The sequence below is a fragment of the Ictidomys tridecemlineatus genome, chromosome 9, assembly GCF_052094955.1.
Source record: "Ictidomys tridecemlineatus isolate mIctTri1 chromosome 9, mIctTri1.hap1, whole genome shotgun sequence".
NCBI classification, from domain to species: Eukaryota; Metazoa; Chordata; class Mammalia; order Rodentia; family Sciuridae; genus Ictidomys; species Ictidomys tridecemlineatus.
Window position 1 is genome coordinate 92020241 of NC_135485.1, and position 15799 is coordinate 92036039.

The 15799-nt window shown below is 32.3% G+C and overlaps 1 protein-coding gene across 2 annotated transcripts in view; it reads right to left on the reverse strand.

Moving 5' to 3' along the window:
- The window catches only part of Ap1ar (adaptor related protein complex 1 associated regulatory protein), a 36745-nt gene that overhangs the window by 8088 nt on the left and 12858 nt on the right, over positions 1-15799 (reverse strand). Inside the window, exons 2-6 of one of the 2 annotated variants that reach the window (XM_005330102.4) lie at positions 9712-9760; positions 7556-7582; positions 4603-4628; positions 1746-1842; positions 495-593 (exon numbers count right to left, since the gene is read on the reverse strand). In XM_005330102.4, coding sequence (XP_005330159.1) covers positions 495-593; positions 1746-1842; positions 4603-4628; positions 7556-7582; positions 9712-9760 — 298 coding nt within the window. The remainder of the gene's footprint in view (positions 1-494; positions 594-1745; positions 1843-4602; positions 4629-7555; positions 7583-9711; positions 9761-15799) is intronic. The other variant, XM_005330103.5, reaches the window with a different exon arrangement.

Consider the following 15799-nt stretch of genomic DNA (forward strand, 5'->3'; position numbering starts at 1 on the left):
GTAAAGATAAGAAGTAAACAATATTCTTTTGGGGAAAAATTAGTATGATTTTAGGAAGTTTAAAAAAATTCGAGGAGCTAAAGAATTGTTAAAACAAAACAAAACAAAACAAACAAAAAAACCTCACAAAAACACACTACAAAATGCTTTGGAAATTCTATTTCAAGACTAGTTTTCCCTCAAAAAGTATATTTACTTTTCCAAAAGAATTCTAAATTTTGGAGCACTAAAATTCATCTTTAGAATAAACAGAAATTAGCTTCTGCTAATCTAAAGCTAAACAAGATTCGGTATCAAGCATGTAATTTTATGTTATTCTTAGCTATTATAAAGATTGAACAATTTGCCTTTATGATTCTTAAGAATATGCATAAATACATTTGTTGTTAAACAAGAAGCCCTTGATTTTAGGGGAAAAAAGTCCTAATTAGGATTTGTTAGAGAAAATAAGGAGAAAAGCAACCCTAATATTCGCTGGGGTCTTTTCCCCTCACCTCCAAGAGCTTTCGCTGCTTTGCTGCCCTGGCTGCTTCACGCTGTGCAGCGTATAAAGCTTCTTCTTCTAGTCTTAACTTCTCTTCTTGTATGGCTAACTGTATATGAACAAAACGATAAGGATTAACAAAAATCAGAACCTGTCTAACTGCTCTAAAAATGTTTCTATTTATAAAATAAAAAATAAATCATTAAAAATAAGTGATCTATAAAACATCAAAATTGATATTTTGAGATTGTTCATTTCAGTTTCTCCTTTTATAAAATAACCCAGATGATATGAAAGACATTATGGAATTCTTTAGAAACTGAATTATGAAGCAGTAGCATCTAATTTGTAAAAGTAACAATCTATCCTTTTCTAGAATATGCAATGATCTTCATTTTAACAATCATTCCAACACCTATCACCCTGACTATTTTAATGGTTCTGACTCTCTTAAGTAAAAAATCTTTAATACCAAGGCTGATCATATCACTCTCTATAAAAGGGAACTAAGCTTTCACAAATCCATGTCTTTGCATCTAATCGACATCAATGCACCCATGCCTTCTTAATTTTATTACTAGTAATCTTAAAATTACTTTCAAAGTTAAGTTCTTGCCTTTGATAACACTTATTCAATGATAGCTATTGCATGTCAAATCTAAGTTAAAAAAAGATTTTTATACTTTTTAAAAAACTAATATTAGCATCTACTGTGTTGATTAAGTGAATGCACTTGAAATCACTAATTGGTTTAAAACCGTTAAGAACACTTAATAAATATATAAAGAAGTATGAATAATTCCATTTAGTTTAGTGATAGCAAAATTATAATTACAGTCAACTCCTATAAATACCTTATGTAAACTATATTATAAATATAGTTGTTAAAATTACTTGGTTCACTGCAAAAAAATAAAGCCAAGACAAAAATTTAAACACTACTTATTATGAAACAGAATAATTATTTTAAAAGTTCATTTTAAACACAAAGGTAGCTGTTCTCACTAACATCCCTATCTGTGAACTAAGATTAGTTAAAAGAATGTAACATCTTCATTTTTTGGTTCACATAATCCTATAAACTGAACCAAAATAAAAAAATTATAACAGTTTGAAATAAGTTTTTACTTTAAATAATTTTTAACTATATATATCGAAATATAGGTATAATGACTATATGTAATAAATTATTTAATGACAACTATCCCCTATAAGCAAGAGGTTTTATGATAACACATTTAAGTAACATAAAAGATTTTACCTCTTTTTGGATTTTCTTATCAAGATCTTTCTGTTTTTCAGCAATAGAATCATAATGCCGCTCTCGTAGATCGACAATTTCTTCTTCTGTAAGAGGCCTACAGAAAAAAAGAGAGGGTAGGAGGGTGGCAGGGAAAAGGAAAACAAAAACAAACACAAAATCCAAAATCACACAAACAATAAAACCCAGTGAAATTCTGAACATTACTCTCAAAAAGTTATGAAGGCAATTTGATACTATGATTCAATTGTTAAGAGTAAAAAGTATACATTCTAACACATTATCTTTTGGTATTTAAACTGAATAAGATGATAAGTATCTGAGTTTGGTTTTGCTGAACCTTTTAAGAACTGTGAGCTTACCTTAAACAGGGTCCACGCTAGTCATCTACTGTGAATATATACCCTGGAGGGTACCCCAAAATGTTCATCATAAAATATAAACACTAGTACACGAATTCTAATCCCAGCCCTCATATATTCTGAACTCTTAACTTTCCTATTTATTCTGCTCAATCAAGCAGGCATTCCCAGGCCCTTAATCCTTTCCTTTCCTTCCAGTCTATCTATCCAGGAAATCTCCTGGCCTCACTTCATTTACAACCAATGGGGGCCTGATCTGAACTACTTTCCAACCAAAATAATTCCCATGATTTGCTCTTTCTGCTCTGTGAGACTATAGAAAATCTAACATCATTGGCTCTCAGCCCCAAGCAATTCATTTACTCATACAAGGTCAACTCCCTCTCACATCCTATGCTAACTTCTAAATCTTTACATACTCTGTAAGTTTTTTACCCAAATGGTTTTCTCTTTCTAATTTTTTTTCTTAGTTGTCAATGGACCTTTATTTAATTTATATTTGGTGCTGAGAATCAAACCCAGTGCCTCACATGTTAGGCATGCGCTGTACCACTGAGCTTCAACCCCAGCTCTCAAATGGTTTTCTCTTAAAAGATAAAATTCTCTCCACTTCCATCCCTCCACTTACTTAAGTATGTCCTGTTTGTTTTTCTTCCCATCTTCTAAAGAGTGAGTATTCCTTAATCTGCTTAAAGTCAACCATTATGCTTATTACACTCCTGACTAACATCACCGGTGCCACTTCCCTTCCCTCATTCCAGAGAATTCCATGGGACTTTGCTCCATTAATTAGCACCTCTCTTATCTTTAACCTATCCCTTCTGTCTATTTTTACTTCTTTTCCATATAAAGAAAGAGAGGATAAAAAGGAGTAAAAACCCTTTGTCCTGATTCTACCTCTAGTTACAGCTTCCTTTTTAAACCAAAATTCCTCAAGCTAAAACATATAATATTATAGATAGCATATACAGCACTAAGTGCCAGACTCTCCTCTAAATATTACACATATTAATTATTTATACATATTAACTAATATTACTCACATTAACTAATTTTAATCCTCAACAATCTTATAAGGTATAAAGAAAAATTACATATTAGGGCAGTGGGATGAAGACAGATTAAGAGTATGTCTAAGGAAGTAACATAGTAGTATAAAGCAAAGCCAGAATTTAAACCCAAGTTGTCTGTCTAGCAACTTGTTCTCAACGGTGTGCTTCTCTTGCCTTCTTTTTCTTACCTCCATGTACTCACAACTAACCACAGTCTACCTCTGTTCCCATCACTCCAGTAACTCTAGCAAAGCTAATCACTGGCTTCTATGTTGCCGAATACAATAGACAAATTTAAATCCTTTTTTTATTACCAATGTTTCAGGTGACATTGTTGAACATTCCTTCTAGCCCATCTGTCTGTCTTTACCTCCTCCCTTGGCTTCCCTTGCTCTCCTTGTTCTTTTTGATGACTACTTGCTTATCTTCAGACTACTCTTCTGTTTGTCTGTTCAACCCCTAGACCACTTCCCTCTGTGCTCTGTCTACCCTATTTTATCTCTCCCTCAATCCTGAACTTAAAAGTGATCTAGATACTTATCATGGCTAACGAGCCATGTATAAGGTAATATCTCCTAATTCTGTTAGTGTTCACTTCATAAAATTTTGACAACTGCAGACATTCATGTGACCTCTACCCAAAGCAAGATTCAGAACATTTCTATCACCCCATATAGTTTTCCTGTGGTCCCTTTCAATCAATTCTCTCACTCTGTATGCAATTTCTCCAGTCAGACACATTCTCCTCTGCCTAGATAGTAACCACTAACCAGTCCTTTGGGAATCAGTGTAGGTATAATCACCTTAAAGAGTATCTTGAATACATTCTCCATATACATTTTGGGCAAAGGATCTCTCTCTAGGGTTTCCTAATGTGTTCTCTGTAACTGCTCTTTCCTGACTTTTCCTGCCTTATGCTGAAATGTCACTTATAAGATCTATTTCCTGGACCAAGATATGCTTTCTTTCCATGTAGGGACCACCTGGTTTTTAAATCCCAGTATGCTTCTTTCTCAAATAGTGCATGTAATTTTAACTGCACATTAAAAGGCTACTTCAAAAAATTATAGTATTGAGCTTCTAGTTACTGTTGAAAGATGTCAAATTCTTTGATTAGCAGAACAAGTTTAGAATGTCAAGAAAGAAAGAAAGGGGGATAAAACTGAAAAACTTAGAAATTTATCAATATTAAATAACTTTTTAAAAAGTCTTCACTAGGAAAGTACCTAGACAGTGACAACTGTTAAACTCTTTCATGTTCAAAACAATCTTTTGAGAAATACATTATTTGCTTCAATTTCATGAAAAGAAAAAACTAACATTCTGTAATGTAAACTTTTCAATGTCTCAAAGACAGCAAATAATAAAGCCTGAATTCTCAGACAGCATCTTGTAGTTCACATAGAAGTTTTTATTTATTTATTTATTTATTTAAAGGCTTACCTATGACTGCTTCCTGGGCTCTCCCCCTGTACAAAAATTAATTAGAAAATTAAAGAAATTTCAATAGCTGAATTCTATTTAAGGCAAGCCAATAAAATTTTTATTTAATTAATATTTTCTACTTACATATTTTATCATGGCAAACAAATTTCATTATTTAAAGTGTTTGAAACAAAATCTTGAAAATTTTACTATTTTTCAAAGGCAAAATTAAAATTTACATTTAGTTATATAGCAGCCATTTGCTTATTTCTTAATTTTTTTTTTCAACAAACATTTCTAAGATACCAAGTAAACTTCTGCAATCAGGATAGACAACATCTTCATCATTTACAGTTGATCCTCATTATTTCAATCCAAATACATAAATTTACCTACCTGCTAAAATGTATTTGTAACTCCAAATCAATACTCAATATGCTATGCTTTCTTGGCCATTCAGAGATATGCACAGAGCAGCAATTTTTTTTGTGTGTGTGTGTGTGTGTAACAATGCATATGCCTGGCACAGGTAGAACAGGACATTCCTCAGCATTCTTGTTGCAACTTTCAGGCTATGAACAAGTGACCTTTCATAGCTATTTGGTGCCAAATAGTTTGCATTTTTGTGTTTTGTATATGGTTTCATTGTTTCAAAATGAACACTACCTCTAGTGCCTAAGTGCTGTCGTATTGTTCTTAAGTGCAAGAAGGCTGTGATGTGCCTTACTGAAAAAAGTAAAGTTCATTAGATAAGCTTCACTTAGGCATAAATTTTTGCTGGTGGCAGTGAGTTCAAAGTTAATGAGTCAACAATACATATTTAATAAGATGTTTTAAAGATAAACATATATAACATAGTTATATAGTGACTGGTTGATGAAAACGTGTGACGAGAGGGTCTCAGGATTTACTCCCGTTATTCCTCTAGGAATGATGCTTCAATGTGCACTAATGTGGCATCATGGACTTCAAGGAACACAATTATAACAGATGACAAGATCTGACTGTTTTTGTTTTCTTTTGCAAGGCTATGAAACCACCTACAGCTTTTTCCTCCAAAGTAAACCATAATTATTTTCAAGACTAATTTGGGCTTATGAATATATCTTACACTTTTTTTTGGGGGGGGTACTGGGAATTGAACCCAGGAGTGCTTAAAAAAACACTAGGTTAGCCACATCCCCAATCCTTTTTATTTTTTTGTTTTGAGACACAGTCTCATTAAGTAGTTTAGGGTTTTGCTAAGTTGCTGAGGCTACCTTTGAACTTGGATCCTCCTGCCCCAGTCTCTTAACTCACTGGGATTATAGGCATGCACCACCATGCCTGGCTTATCTTACACTTTTACACTAGTCATATCTGACAATTGAAACACATGACTACCCAAGATAAGAAATAAAAATTCTAAATAATTCAAATAAACTTAGAAAAGAGCACTACAAAACAGGATGATTTTCAACTAAACCAAATAGAAAATGTGAAATGAGAGGAAAGTTAGTTTACAATTAGTTTAGTGAAGCTGAAAATTAGCACAAAAGCTAAAGTTCTTCTAACTATACTTATATAAAAGAAATATAGAAATTTTGTTGATTCTAAAGTGTACTTTTTTCTTTTCATATTTTAACATTTCTGTACTTAATATGGCATTATTACAATTAAATTATATTTTTAAATAAGTAACTTAATAACCACTTGAAAGAAAACTATTTTATTGTTAATATTGTTCAATAAGAACAAATAAACAAGAAAACCTTTAACCAACCAAATAAAAAGTACCTTAGTAGTACACATGAAACTATAAGTGTTTTTGAAAAGCAATATAATACTGAGATGAACTACAGTGAAGGCTGAAAGAACTCTTATTTATTAGAAGCTTTAAAAATGTTGTATTGTGTTTGTGTAAACTTTTAAAAGGGAAAGACATGGAGGTGAAAGTGGCCTTTGAGAAGGTAAGGAAACTAGGTTCATGAAATTCGGATGTTATTTTACTGGCAAAAAAAAAATGGTAGACAGTTCCCCAAATTTGTCCTACCAGTTGATAAATATATATGATTTTTAAGAAGGATTTATATGCAAATTAATTGGGGAAATTCTAAGTTAAACAAGTTTAAATAATTTTGTTTAACAACAGTTTTCAGAATCTTTAATATGCCAATTTATATCTTGAGACTAGTATTTTATACACACTCTGGGAAATGCTGGGCTAAAGAACAACTTAAAAATTTAAAGAAAAGGTATGATTCATTTTCCTCTTTCTTTAGAAAATAAAAAGGACAAAAAGTCAGAGCTTGCTGTGCTTTTATAGTCAAAAATTTAGAGATGTGGAAAGTTGGTTCCTCGGAGGTTAAATAATTTGTAGGAACTCATACAATTAGTTTAGTAAAGCTGAAAATTAGCACAACTAACTATACCTGTATAAGAAATATACACTACATTTTGCTGATTCTAAAGAATGCTTTTTTCTTCATATTTTAACATTTCTGTACTTATGAAACATTTTAAATTTGAGTTTGGACAAAATGAAATACAGAAGATCAATATTAAGAATAACTGAAAAGAGGTAATAGTTATGGAAAATTGTAGAAAGGAAATTATAGAATGTTTTGTAGAAATTATAGAATTCTATACTCAGAAATCCTTGAAAAATATTTTAAAGAAAGGTTCCATTCTAGATTGCTGAAGTATTTTACATACTTAAGTGAAGAGGTTAGAATTTTTGCTTTCTAAAGTTCCTTGAGTTCTACAAGAAGCTTTAAAACCTGTGCATGTGTAGTATTATATTGTGGGTTATATAATACAAAATTCTAAATTCTTTGCTGACATAAATTAGTAAAAGAAGGAAATGATATAGAAGGGACAAAAAGTAAAACTAAATATTCTAAAATAAAATTTAAAAAATAATTTTTAGAAGTAAACAGATGATTCAAGAGACAAACAAATATGAGTGATATACTAATATGGAAATACTTACTTCATCACTTTCTACTAGATTCTCAAACTGAAAGAACAAGAAAGTAAGTGTTAAGAGGGATACCTGTCAAAGGTGAATATCTCACAAGAAATTGTAATTTTCTCACCTTAAAAATAATATACTTTATACACATACTTTAGATAATAATGATCATCACATTCAATTATCATTGGTGTCAGCATAATATGTATACAACCAGAGATATGAAAAATGGAGCTCTACATGTAATAAGAATTGTAATAATGGGGCTGGGGCTGTAGCCCAGTGGCAGAGCACTTGTCTAGCATGCGTGAGGCACTAGGTTCAATCCTCAGCACCGCATAAACATTAACAAATAAAATAAAGGCATTCTGTCCATCTACAATTACAAAACATTAAAAAAAGAATTGTAATGCATTCCTCTTTTATATATAAATAAATAAAAATTTAAAAATTATTTTGTTAGTTTTCAAATCTATTCATGAGAAAAAATAATAATATACTTTAATAAGATACTTTAGTCAATTGCCTTTTTATACATCAGCTCATTTAATATATTCAAAAGTCTACAAAATGGGCACACAAACATATATTATTTGTATTTATGACTTTATATAAAAATAAAAAGAGAATTACAGCAATATTAAATATAAAGGAGAAATTACATTCTAAACTATATCTTCACCTGACTTGAATATTTCATACAGGTATTTTATTTTTATTTATTTATTATGATTTTTTTGAGCAAGGTCTTACCTTGTTGCACAGGCTGGCCTTGATCTCATGATCCTCCTACCTTATGCAGTTTTATGTAGGTATTTTAAATATATGCTACTAGAATTTTTCACTTTACTTTAGTTCAGAACAAATTACTCAATGTCATAAAGAAAAATTACTCAAGACACAGGGACAAAAAAATACCCAAGTAAGAATTTCTCTAAATGTTTACATTTATCCATCTATTTATTTGTTTTTTTATTTTTATTTTTTTATTGGTTGTTCACAACATTACAAAGCTCTTGGCATATCATATTTCATACATTAGATTGAAGTGGGTTATGAACTCCCAATTTTTACCCCAAATGCAGATTGCAGAATCACATCGGTTACACATCCACATTTTTACATAATGCCCTATTAGTTTATTTGTATAATTATTTTCAAGGAAAAATTATTGGTAGACACTATCCTTACATAGAGGCAGGAATGTGAACAATTTGATTATAATGTGACAAATGCTATTATGTCAAGTGACCTAATGAAAGTCATTACTATTAAATTACACTATTAAAATATTTGTAATTTAAATATAAAAAACTTTGATATATAACCTCTTAAAAGAAAAGTCTTAATGTTAACATTGTCTTGTTTAAAGATCAAGAAGAAACAATTCAAGAAAAGAAAACTGTTAAAAATTATTTTTTTGTACTAGTTTGTGATATTTTTAAGAAAACTAATTCAGTTTACACACTTCCTTATTTAACATAGAAAGCAGTGAAGAATAGTTTTCAAGTTTTGGAGCAAAGTACTTCAGGACTGGATTTTGTTTTCTGCCACTTCCAGGTAGCACTCTATAGTCCAATTTTTCCATCTGTTTAAGCCTCTGATTTCTTATCCATAAAAAAGGATAACTATCATATGTTTACAAGAGCTATAGTAAGAATTATGTGCAGTGGCATTTCTCAACCATATGGAAAGTGATTGGTACATAGTAGGGGATTCAGGAGCTTCTACTGTTATCTGCAGTTTTATAAGCAAAGAAAAAGCACTCAGTGCTTCTGCTATGTGTGATATATCAAAGTGCATAAATGCATTCTACTGACATGTATAACTAATTAAAACAAATTAAAAAATTTTTAAAAAACCAATTTGCTACTTTGATTCTGCTACATCTCTCTGATAGGGCAGGTCAACAGAGCCACTATCACTGACAGGACAGCACCCTTTCTCTGAGATGTATAGGGTAAAATGAAAATAAACCTATTAGGAGAATAAACTTCTCCCTACACACTCTTCTTCCTAGTTGCCCATTTTTTTCCCTCTTCACTAGAATCAATAAAATTACAGTGTAAACAGTCTAAACTAAATTTGGGTCTAGATTATTTCTCCCTAATTGAAAGTTTCTTCTGCTCTTCTGAAGGCATTTTTAATCCAATCAAATTTATGATTCTACTTACCTCTATAGTTAAGTGCTCACCTCTTGAGCATGTTTTAAAATACTTGGATCTGGGAAGGAAAACAGAAAAACAACCGTAAAAATCAAAACTGACCCTAAAACTGAATTAATGTGATGGCATAAAAATATTTCCTCAAGAGCAACTTTAAATTCTCTAATATATAGTACTTTATATTCACAAAAAGGAACAAACAAATTTACCAAACAATATAGTCTAAACTTTATTGAGTTTAAATGTTTAGTCAACAGATATTTCTTTTTCCTGGTATTAATACTTACTAAACTTAAACTAATTAATTAGTTTATGTCATTATTACATAAAACAGATTACAATTACATTTAAAAAATTTATATTTTTATTACTGTCTCATTATCTTGTTAAAAATACTGTTAACCAGGAAAAATCAAATAATCCAATCAATAAATGGGCAAATAAGCTAAAACAAATATTTCTCAAAAGAAGAAATACAAATAACCATTAATTATATGAAAAAATAATTCAACATCCTTAGCAATCAGGGAAATGAAAATCAAAACTACACTGAGATTTCAACTCACTCCTATTAGAATAGCAATCACCAAGGACACAATAACAATAATGACCAAAAAGGATGTGTAGAAAAAGGTACACTTATACATTGTAGGGAGAATGCAAATTAGTACAGCAATTTTGGAAAGCAGTATGAAGATACCTTGAAAGTCTAGGAATAGAACTACCATAGGATCCAGCTATCCCACTCCTTGGTATTCATCTAAAAGAAATATCAACATTCTATAGTGATATACACACATCAATATTTATAGCAGTAAAATCACAATAGCCAATTATGGAACCAGCTATGGATAAAGAAAATGTGGTATATATACACAATAGAGTTCTACTCAGTCATAAAGAAAAATGAAATTATGTCATTTGCTGATAAACAGATGAAGTTGGAAAACATCATGTGTGCTATAAGAAATAAACCAGACTCAGAAAATTAAGGTCCAATGTTTTCTCTCATATGTGGGAAAAACGGGGAAAAAATGAGTTGGAAAAAAAGGGAAGGAATCTCATGATAATGGAGACCAATTCAGTATAGAGAGAGGACTGAGAAAGAAGCAGGAGGGGAGAAGAGGGGGAAGTATTAGGGAAAGAAATCTACCAAATTATGCTATGTCCATATATGAATAGATCACAATGAATCCCACTTATATAATTATGGTACCCTAATTAAAATAATAACAATAGAAGAGAGATCAGCACAGCAAAGCAAGTAGATCATAGGGAGGGAGGGAAAGAGGGAAAGGAAGATACTGGGGAAGGAGACTAATGAATATGGCATAATGGATCCCACAATTATGTATGACACAACAAGAAAACCCCCCAAATTTAAAAAATACCGTTAAGTAACACACAAAAAGTATGTCCTCAAATTCTGTTAAAATATGTAAAACATCAAAAATATAAAAAGATATTTCTGAAAATATGCTAAAGAAGTTATCTCTAGATAATGGAGTCATGTATCTTTATGCAGACTTTGTGTTTTCTTCCTATGCCCTCATTAATAAAAGAAAGAAGAAAAACCACTATAGTATCAAAGTTGGTCTAGAACAGAGTCTTCAAATTCTTTTATTACTGGAAGTGTCAGGAAACTAAAACTTTCACTTATGATTCCTTTTATAGCTACTAAAACTGGATGAAGGAGAGGGATGCCCCCTATGGGGATCCATGTCTACACCTGAGTTGCTGATTTGTCAAGAAATTTTTGGCAGAAAACGCTCCTTCAAGAAATGAGGAGAGCCCTGGGGTGAGGACCAGTCTGAATGCTTTGTATTATGTATACATGGATCCATACCCACATATAGGACTGCTAATTAATCAGCATTTTTGGACAGAAAGCTCCCCTTCAAGAAATGGGGAGGACCCTGGGATGACCAATCTGAATACTTTGTATTATGTGTATATAGAGAGAGTTAGTAGGTTCAGTGAAAGAGAATGTCATATTGTCATGACTAAAGGATAAAAGTAGCAATGAAATTATAGTTATGTATCTTTTCTTTCTTTCTTCTTTTTTTCTGGTGACAATCTTTATCTGCTGATAGATGTAAAACAGTTCTTTTTTGCCTACTCAAGAGATCACTGGTAAACTATAGAAGATTCTGTATTATTCCACAGATCTTCTGGAACATACCAACTACAAACACAATATCTTTAATCCTCTTACTATTTAGTGCATCCACTCCTGTCTTTTTCATTCTCAAACAAAATCATAAGTGAGCTGAGCCTCCCAGTAGCTCTGTATTCTGGCACTAGGATTCCAGCTTTGGGTCACATAAGCTTCTCTCCCTGCAACCTTCACTTTATTCCCTTGAATGAAGACTGTCTCTGATTAATCTATTTCCCCTTCCAGGCTTACCAACTTGTATAAATGAACAGTTCAGTAATACTAGGTAGCCCAATCAATATAAGCCATCAATCAGTATGAAATAAAGCCGAAAAAAGCTTATATAGAACACCGTCAAAACTCAGGGAAGTAATTACTCAACTACATTTACATTTGATGGCAGTATGCTATTCTGTTCAAATTTTACATACATAAGGTAACTTTAGTAGAAGCCAAAGGTGGTGTTCATTGTAAATGTCTCCCTTATCCATCCCCTGTATCCACAACCAGCACCCGTGAGGACAATCATGTCATTACATGGCTCTGTCTCTGAATATCTGACCCAGCCAGTCATCCCCCACATCTCATTTGATTGGCTTGGGTTATTCAGAGACAGAGACAATGTGCTCCTAAAAGACCTCAAGAGCTGCTGGAGATTATGATTCCTATTAATCTGCAACAAGAGGAATGAAATCAATTGAAAGAGTGCTCTCTCTGATAGCACTGAAGTCATCTCTAAGGAGCTGGTACATCTCTGCCTGGCTCACAGTTCACTACTTGAGAAACTTAATATTTCTATAATAAACTCCTTTGCTTAAAATGTTTGATCTGGGCTTCTGTTCCTACAAAGTCCTGACTAAAAAATAAACATGATTCAAAGAGATACCATGACAAATAAACCAGAAAGCAGAATGTTAAAAATGTTAAAAAATATTAAAAAAACCTCAAATTGTCCTTTTGAAGTAGACTGAGACCTCATTCACAAAGACACATACGTTGACTCCTATTACCATAAATGCTAAGATTATATTGATAGGTTCAAATAAATATTCAATTTGACAAACTTGGGCAACATTTTTATCAAAGAAGCTTTATTTGAGATATAGCTGAAAATAAGGTCAATATAATATATATATATGTTTTTATGAATTATAGATGTTTGTTTTTATTTGTTTGAACATGGCTGGCACCTGTATAGAACCCCCAAATGTGCAGCAAGTATTAAAAAATATTAAATTTGATCACTGATATTTTGCCAAATTTCAGCCATATAAAAACCATAGTTTTTTTCCATATTTTCCTGTATTTTCTATTTTCTCACATGATACATATTTTAAAAGTGATTAGAAAGCCAACTGTTTATAAGTACCATTTCAAATGTCAGAGAGCTCTAAATTACTTAAAAAGCTAATGAAAGAAATTAAGACTAAAATATTACTGGATCCTTAAAAGCCCAACAAATTTGAAATATAACTTTTTTAGTGTTTCCTGTGATGAATATTCCTGACCTTTTATATTTTCTACCTCATGATTTTGTTCTAAAGGGAGGAGCAGGCTCTTGGCAATTCTTCACTATTTGCTGCAGGTAAAGATGAAACTAAGTGAAAGTTAAGCAGAACAACTGGGGTGGGAAATGGAGAAACATAATCAGTAAATTTTTGTTTTGTTTTGTACAGGGAACTGAACCCAGTTGCTTAACCACTGAGCCATATTTCCAGTTCTTTTTATTTTTTTACAAGTTGCTGAGGCTGGCCTCAAAGCTGAGGTCCTTCTGCCTCAGACTCCTGAGTCACTAGGATTATAGTTATTCACCACCGTGCTCAGCAGGCTTAAGTTTTTAAACTTATCATTATCAGTACCTACACTAAGTACTGGACACTGTTCCAAGTGTTGGCAATGTAATAACTGTCAATAAATAGATAAAGGCCTTGAGAACACTCTTGGGAATGAATGATAATAAATGCATAGATAATGAATGCATCAGAGGGTGGCACTAGCCATGAAAGCCAAGCAAGGAGATATATAAACCAGAAATATGTTATAATGGAAGATAAACAGAAAAGCAGAATAGATTTGGGGAAAAATAAGGCTCAGCCAGGGGGAAGGAGGTTATATTATACAGGGTGCCCAGAGAAGAGTTTTTTGCTAAAGTTGAATCAGACCTCCGTGAGGTGGCTCATGACTGTAATTCCAGCAACTCTGGAGGTTGAGGCAGGATATCAAGTTCAAGGCCAGCCTCAGCAATTTAGTGAGGCCCTAAACAACTTAGTGAGACTCTGTCTTGAAATAAAAATAAAAAGGGCTGGGGATGTAGCTCAGTAAAGTGTCCCTCAGTTCAATCCCCAGTATCTAAATAAAGTAGAATTGGAATGAAGACCCCAAGGAAATGAGGAAACCAGCCAGGATATTTGGAGGAAACAAATTCTAAACAAATGCAAAGACATTGAGGCAAAACTTTCCTTGACACATTCTAAGAAAGCAAAGGGGTCAGAATGGAATGAAAAAGGGAGATGAGGAATGAGAAATGAGAAATAAATAGCGAGGGTCAGATCACAAACAAGCCTTTGCAGGTATTTTGGATTTTACTCTTAATTAGATGAAAAGAGATGTTTGGTTTTGGCAGTCACTTTTTTTTTTTAAACCTTTATCAGGAGTTATTTCAAAAAAGCACAAAAGTAGAGTATCACAAACCTCTTTGTATCCTTCACCCAGTTTAAAAAGTTACCATCTTCCATTTTTTCTTTCATTTATACCTAACTCTTCAGTTTCATTTCATTTTGGTAGAGTACCTTACAGGAAACTCAGACATGTTATCTTATCCTGGCCTCAATTGGCATCTCTAATTATTAAAAACCTTAAAAAAATCTAATCACATTATCATATGTAACACAATTCCTCAGATAATTCCTCAGTATCATCTAATATCTAGTTTGTTTGTTTGTTTATATGTGGTGCTGAGGATCGAACCCAGAGCTTCAAACATGCTAAACAAGTGTTCCATCACTGAGCCACAAACCCAGCCCCCCCACCCCCATTATCTTTTTGTGCATCATTTGTTTGAATCAGAGTCAAACAAGGACCACACACTGCTTGTTAGATATCTTAAACCCCTTTTAGTCTTTAACAACCCTAAAGCACTCTGTACTCCTCCCTGCCTTTCTTCATATCCTTAGAGAAATTGTATCATTTGTTTTGTGTAATTTTTCATTTTCTGGTTTTGGCTGATATTTTCCTTCTTGGTGTTGTTTAACTTTTTTCTCTATTCCTGATATTTCTTGAAAATTGATAATTTGATTTAAAAGTCTTCTATATTGAGTTCAATTTTTACAGGCAAGAATTTTTCATATGCAGTTCTTACTACTGGATCAGACCAGGAACTTTATCCCACTTCTATTGATGTTAAGATTGATGTGTAGTTTCAAGTACTGTCAGCATCCATCACAAAGATCCATATCAACTTTGTACCAAATAGTTTTATGGCATCCATTGATAATCATTACTCAGCTCCATTGTATCATTATGGAGAAAAAACCCATGATTTTATAATTCTGTTATTCTTTGGTAATTTATTAACTCTATTAAGAATATCACTGGAGGATCTTGAACAGATGATCTGACAAGTTTTAAGAGACCCACAAGAAAGCTGTTAGCAGTACAGCAGAGAAATGATGGTGGATTGGATCACAGTAATAATAGTGGCAGTAATAAGTAATTTTGAAAACAAGGCTGATAGAATCTGCTAATGTATTAGATAGGAGTGTTTGTAAAAAGGAAGAAACAAGGATGTCTCCTAAATGTTTGGACTAAACACTTCAAAGAGTGAAGTTATCATTTACAGAGTTGAGAAAGGCTAGAAAAGGAGGTAATTTTGGATACCTAGAGCCTAACATTGTTACAAAGTTAGAGTTTGGGTAACAGTTCTCTAACAATAACAAAGTTAGA